This window comes from Apodemus sylvaticus, chromosome 21, assembly GCF_947179515.1.
Source record: "Apodemus sylvaticus chromosome 21, mApoSyl1.1, whole genome shotgun sequence".
Lineage (NCBI taxonomy): Eukaryota > Metazoa > Chordata > Mammalia > Rodentia > Muridae > Apodemus > Apodemus sylvaticus.
The window spans coordinates 42,205,349-42,211,930 of NC_067492.1; the positions used below are offsets into that span (position 1 = coordinate 42,205,349).

General features: G+C 52.8%; 1 protein-coding gene across 5 annotated transcripts in view; it reads right to left on the reverse strand.

The window, feature by feature from the left end:
* Positions 1-2,808, reverse strand: part of Tent4b (terminal nucleotidyltransferase 4B) — a 54,897-nt gene extending 52,089 nt beyond the window's left edge. The window contains exons 1-2 of one of the 5 annotated variants that reach the window (XM_052166322.1): positions 2,685-2,808; positions 1,507-2,078 (exon numbers count right to left, since the gene is read on the reverse strand). In XM_052166322.1, the coding sequence (XP_052022282.1) occupies positions 1,507-2,045 (539 nt within the window). In that variant the 5' untranslated portion in view covers positions 2,046-2,078; positions 2,685-2,808. Of the gene's footprint in view, positions 1-1,506; positions 2,312-2,684 lie in introns of those variants that run through there. The other 4 variants (XM_052166326.1, XM_052166324.1, XM_052166323.1 and 1 more) reach the window with 4 other exon arrangements.
* Between the last annotated feature and the right edge of the window lie 3,774 nt (positions 2,809-6,582).

A 6,582-nucleotide genomic window follows, 5' to 3' on the forward strand; every position in this document is an offset into this window, starting at 1 on the left:
GACCTTCAGCAACAAGTTGTCAAGAAGCCACAGGCGTATGCTCTGCCCTGGAAAGGCTAACAGGATGTAACCACACATCTTTAATAAAAGGTGATGACCATGGAGAGCGCCCTTGGAGCTGGGCAAAAAGGACTTAGCCACGAAGGATCTCCAATGGGAAATGAGAGCAGCTATGAGGCATTCCCAGCATCACTCCTGAACCACATGACTGCATTTTTCCATAAAAGGTGGGAGTTGTAATAGTAGTGTACTGAGCAGACACCACCAGCCCACTACAGCAGATGGAACCCACCAACTCATTTTACCAGACCTTCAGAAAGGTACACACAACTATCTCTCCTTGCCAAAACCAGGGCAGAGCTGAATGGGTGAATTTAAGGAGGTTCACACAGGATTACTAATCAATTCCCTGAGGCCTCACTACAGATCAGTACCAGAAAACGAGAAACAATTTCATAGCCAGTTTCCCATACTGGAGCTACACAAACCACACACCACACTTCTCACACACACCACACATAGGCCCGAAAGCATAAATTTATTAAAAGAGGGGGGAAAAAAAGGAAGAAGAAGAAGAAAAAGACTCAGTAACCTAATCCAGACAACACAGGGGCTCTTCCCAAAGGGAAACCAGGCTGGAAACCTTCCCAGCTTATGTACATAATTCACTAGGGCTCAGGTAAGATTCCATTTTGTAAGAGCTGAACTTTAAACACAAAGTCGCTGGTGGTGCAACATTCACACACTAGCCCCAGCACCCCTAAATGAAAACTACTGCTACCTCTGCCACAGTGACAGCCTCACAGTGAGAAGCCACAGACCATTGAACTCCTGCAAAGTTCTGTCAGGGCTCAGAAAAGCTCACCATCTATGACAAGCTCAAGGAAGCTGTCACTCGGTGCTTTGAGCTTACCACAGACATCGCAAACACTGGATTTTTTTTTTCTTAAGTAAATATAAAAGATAGGCCAAAGGATCAAGAGCGGGCAGTGTCTTCCAGGGCTGACAAGATTTTCGTCCTGGATTGGGGGAGGGGAAGGAGCGTTCTGGATGTTTCTATTCTTGGCAAGAAGAGCACCTCCTGGTCCTAACCATCTAAAGACGCTAAGGCTAGAAGTTAACTAGCCCAGTGCTAAGGGGCTTCATCTTGGGGTGTGGTGATGGGGAGCGGGGTGTGGAGGACAGGAAGGGATCAGAGGGCAGGCTGAACTCTAGAGCATAGAAAGAACCAGTAGAAGAACAAGCGAGAATGCATCGGGAAGGTGTAGACAGGAGAGAAGGACGGTAGAGATGACTACAAAAAGGAGGCGATAGCTGAAAGGAATTCCAAAGAAAGCTCCACCGAGGCTGGCCAAGCTATGAAGGAATGAATGGCCACCGATGCTCTCTAGAGGCCCCACCGGGGCTCCCCATCCCCCACCCCTCACTCCCACCCCCTGTGGGCGTGTTCCCCGCTGTGCGGGTGTGCCGACCCTCCAAAGCGCAGGCCACGACGCCAGCACTCACCCCACGACTCCCTGGTTGTAGTTCCGTCGCTTCCACGGGGTCCCGCTGTACACGCCCCCGCCGCCGTCCGCCCGTCCGCCCCCGGCCGCGCGCCCTCCGCTGGGCTGCAGCAGGCTGTAGTTGAGTCCGTAGGTGCTGGCCTTGTTGTCACGTTTCCTCTTGTTGCTGCTGCCCGAGGCCGGGTCGGCAGACTCGGAGGCGGGGAGTGCGGCCGCGGGACGCGGGGACGAGGGCGCCGATGGGACAGGCGACGCCGAGGGGCCCGCCGCTGCCCGCCGTGCCCAGGCCGCTGGCTGGTGGTGATTGTTGTTGTTGTTGGTCGTCTCCAGGGGCAGGAAGTCCCGCTGCTCCGCGGGCACGGCAAGGCCGCCCAGTGGGCGCTCCCCCGAGCGGAACATGCCGGCCGGAGCCGGGGCCGTGCCGCCGGGGCTGCCGGGGCCGCTGCCGCTCCCGCCGCTCGCGCTGCTCGCGCCGCTGCTGTGACAGTGGTGGTTGAAGTAGAGGTTCCTCAGCCCCTGGGTCGTCTCCCAGATCTGCATCCACAGACTATTGGACGGTCCGAGCTGCTCTGGCTGGAACCAGGCGATCCTCGGATCCATCAAACGGCGGCGGCCGCTGCCCCCGCCCCTCCTGGCCGCCCGCAGGGCCGCCGCCGCCGCCGCCGCCTCAGGCGCACGCCCGCCCTCGGCCGCCGCCGCCGCTGCCACCCGGGTTCCGCCACGGGCGGCGCGGTAGCGCAGGGAGCCTGGCCGGAGCCGGCGGCGTCGCTCCCGCCCTCGGGGCTCGCAGACCCTCCCCCCTCCCTCCGCCCCTCCGCCGAGCCCCTGTCACCGGGGTTCCCGTGCAAATGGCGGCGGCGGCTCCCGAGAAGGGCGAGCGGCGGCGGCGGCGGCGGCAGCAGCGGCGGCGGCGGCGGCAGCGGCGGCGGCAGCGGGACGCGCCTGCTCCGTAGCGTCCGTGCTGCTCGGCCCCGGGGCGGGGCCTCCGCCGGCTCCGCCCCTCGCTCCGCTCCGCCCCGCCCCGCCGCCGCTCTCGCCCCGCCCCGTCCCTGCTGCCAGCCGTCCGCGGGCGCCCCGAGGCCGCACCGCGCGTCACAGAGGCCGCGGCAGGCTGCGGGCAGCGGGGCCGCAACCGCCCGGTCAACCGTCCCGCGCTAGCTTAGCTGGGGTCGCACGTACCTGGGCCTCCGGACACCTCGGACGCGCGCGCCGCCGCACGGCTCCGTTGCCCCTCAAGCTCCGCCGAGGCACACGAGGCGGCTGCCGACTCCGCGGAAAGTGACTGGTTTGCGCCGCCCACCCCGCTCCGGACGGCCCGCTCCGCCCCTCGGTCCGGGCGCGGCCCCGGGGCTCCCGGCCGCGCGCCGCGCGCGCACTAGAAGGGCGGGCTTCCGCTCGAGGGCCGGGTTTGCACGCGGCTGCACGCGCACCTCGGTTCCGGAGCGGTCTCAGCGGCCTCTGTGTCGCGAGTCCTGGCACCACTGCCCGGCTGGAGGGCCACACAGCACGGCTGTTCCAAGGCGCACTCACGGGCTCAAAGCCCCTCATAACTTTCATAACTAAGAATACTCGAAACCTTTTAAGCCTAAAATGACTCTGCCGTTGCGGTTAGTGGTGATTTTCCATAGAGTGCTCATTTGTGTAGCTTTCTTGTGGCGCGAAAAATACCCAAAAAGGGGCACGGGGAGGGGGCGGTGATTGTCAGTACTTTAAATTATCCAGAAGAATGGAACACTTAACTGTGCGCATGCTTCAAGCTCGCTGCAAATTCCAGAACCAAGTCCCTGACTGACACTTGGGTATTGGCTCTGTGCCCAGTTCGATATCCTGGAAAGTTTGGGGGGAGGGGGGGGTTGTGGTTGTTTGGTTTATTTACTTATTTTGCAAAAGATAAAGATATGTTTGTCACAGAATGAATCATTGATCTACGTTTTTTCTTGCTACAAAAGAATACAATGACCACTGGCTGAGCTAATTGTAACTCATTGGAGTGCTTGGGTCGCACACCAAAAGCCATGAGGTTGATGCCAGATCCTCAGCTCCTTATTAATCCGGCAGGAGAATCAGAAATTCATGGTCATCCTCAGCTACATAGCAACTTGGGAATTGATAAGACTCCAGCCCTCCTTCCCCGGACACACACACACACACACACACACACACACACACACACACACACGAAAAACTACTATAAATAGCCACTGTAGTGAAGACACTGTTAAATGTTTCCATTCTTCCCCAAGTCTCTGTACAATACATGTCAAAATACAAGACATTCGGTTATTTTGCACATTTCCACAAATATGTTAAATGTCACTGCCATTGGTATTTTTTATATTTTTGTATAGTTTTTTCCTATTACAATAGTTACTACTTGTTGCATCATTTTTTTCTTTTAGCAAACGTGAAGAACTACTAGAGTGTAGCTAAAATGACCAAATAAGATAATATGCAAGAGCACTTTATAGGGGCTGGAAAGATGGCTCAGCCTTTAAGAACACTGGCTGCTCTTCCAGGGGACCCAGGTTCGCATCCCAGTGCCCCCATGGCAGCTCACAACCGTCCAGTTCTGGGGATCCGACACTCACACAGACTTACATGCAAGCAAAACACCAATGGACATAAAAATAAAAATTTTTTAAAAAGTGCTTTTTAAAATCAAATGTGGGTGAGCTACAAGCTTGGGGATTTCAGGTAGCAGCAAGGAATGCTGACTGCTCAACCCTGCCCAGTCTGCCCAGTCCTGCTTGTAACTCGGTCACCCCTCCAGGCTGTCCGCAGATCCTGGGATGTCTATCCTCCACGCAAAGCTAAGTTAACTGACCTTCTTAGAGAAGTTAATCAGCCAGGCTGTTTGGCAGCTTCCCATGAATTTACTGCCTGGTTGAGGAGGCAAAGAGAGGTAAATATTCAACCTCAAATTGCAATTCATTCAAATAATTCAACAAATACGTCAGAGGCGATTATATGCCAGGGTCTGAGGATACAGCAAAGACCAGTGTTGATAAAGTCCATGCCTTTGTGGACCTTGTGTTCCAGTGCGTGAGGCAAGTGTATAATCAGACTCTGGTCAATGCTGAGGGGGAAGCAGGCTAGAAGGATCCTATTTTTAGATGAGCTAATCAGGGAAGGCTGCTCTGAGGTAGCGTTATTTGAGGAGGGACTTAGGTAAGTGACTAGGCCATGACCATTTACAGAATGATTTATTTGATGCAGTAGCAAGTCCAAAGGTCCTGAGGTAGAAATCTGATTTGTGTACAACATAATAAGGCAATTTTAAATTAAATATTGAATGTGTGCCATAGACGCTTACAGTATATATTCTCAAAGATTTCTTAAAAATCATCTGACCCAGAGATGGCTTGTTTGGTAAAGTGCTTCCCATGTAAGCATGAAGACTTAAATTTATCCCCAACACCCACATTAAAAAACAAAAAAAAAAAAAAAACACCAAAAAGCAGGAATAGTCAGGCAGTGGTGGCACACACCTTTAATCACAGCACTTGGGAGGCAGAGGCAGGTGGATTTCTGAGTTTGAGGCCAGCCTGGTCTACAAGGTAAGTTCCAGGACATCCAGGGCTACACAGAGAAACCCTGTCTCAAAAAACAGACAAAACAACAACAAAGCAGGAATAAGTGGTTTGTGTTTGTAATCCCCGCACAGCAAAGTCAACCTAGGTTTCTTGGCATGCTCCAGGTCCTGGTCAGAGTCTCTGTCTCAAAACACAAGGCAGAGCTGGCACAGACGGGTCAATGAAGATAGTTGCTTGGATCCACATGGTAGAAGGAAAACCACCACCTCCCTGAGTGATCTCTGATGTCCACATGTGTGCAGTGGCATGTGTACCACAGACAGACACACACACAGACACACACCAGCTATAGTGACACAAGATTTAAGTCCAGCTAATTGGAGGACCGTATTATTCAAAACAGTCTACATTATATTGACAAGGAAAGAAAATAAGAATACAGCTCTTGCTGGGCAGTGGTGGCGCACGCCTGTAATCCCAGCACTCTGAGAGGCAGAGGCAGGCAGATTTCTGAGTTCGAAGCCAGCCTGGTCTACAGAGTGAGTTCCAGGACAGCCAGGGCTATACAGAGAAACCCTGTCTCGAAAAAACCAAAATCCAAAACAAACAAGAATACAGCTCTTACAAACCAAGGCTTTTTTCTCTGCATTCCAATATCCTGTTTGTTTCAGGTGCACTTTTTCCCGTAGGGGAGAATGTTGAGTTGATAGTCTTAACTTGGAGGATCTGCTGAAGCACTAATGGTTCACACAGTTCAAGTGAAGTTGAGAAGTGGAAATTAGGCAAGCACGACACAAATGAGCTACTGAGCAAAATGGGAGACTACGCACACAAACTGTCACATGATAGTCTCGCCAGTAATTGCCATTATGACTAAATCTATGCCGGTATGTGATTAAATTACTCCTCTCTGGTTGATCGGGACTGTGAGTGTGATGGGCCTCCCAGTGTGGGTAGACCTCACCCAGTCTCATCAGCCATTGACTGAGTGCCTGACTAGAAAGAAAAAGCTGAGGGGAGAGAGATTTGCTCTCTATGCCTAGTTGCTCCTGCTGGAACATCAGACTTCCGCTCTCAGCTGGGACGGAGGCAGTTAGCCCTCCGGTTCACAGCCATGCACCACTGGCTTGCCTGGACCACCACGGTGCAGACTGAAGAGCACTGCGCTTTTCAACCTTTCTAAGCATATGAACCATTTCCATTTAATGCAATAAAAGTGTGTATGTGTATGTATACGTGTATGACAAGAGCACGCATGTGTTGCATATACACACATATACTATACATCATATACATAAACTTGGTATTGTTTTTCTTGAGAACAGCAACACAGACTTTGGTCCTTAAAATGGCCCTAGAGGAACAGAATACACACAGTATTAGTGGTAGAGCCCTTTAAAGGTAGAGCCTATTTAGAAGTTAGATACCTGGGGCCTTCCTCTTAAAGGGGATAGCAGCAAAGTATTCATTTTGACAAAACCCCAGAATGAAGCACTGTAGGGGAGGAAGGGATTTTTTAGGTTCTGGCCTTCAAGAAGGCCCAG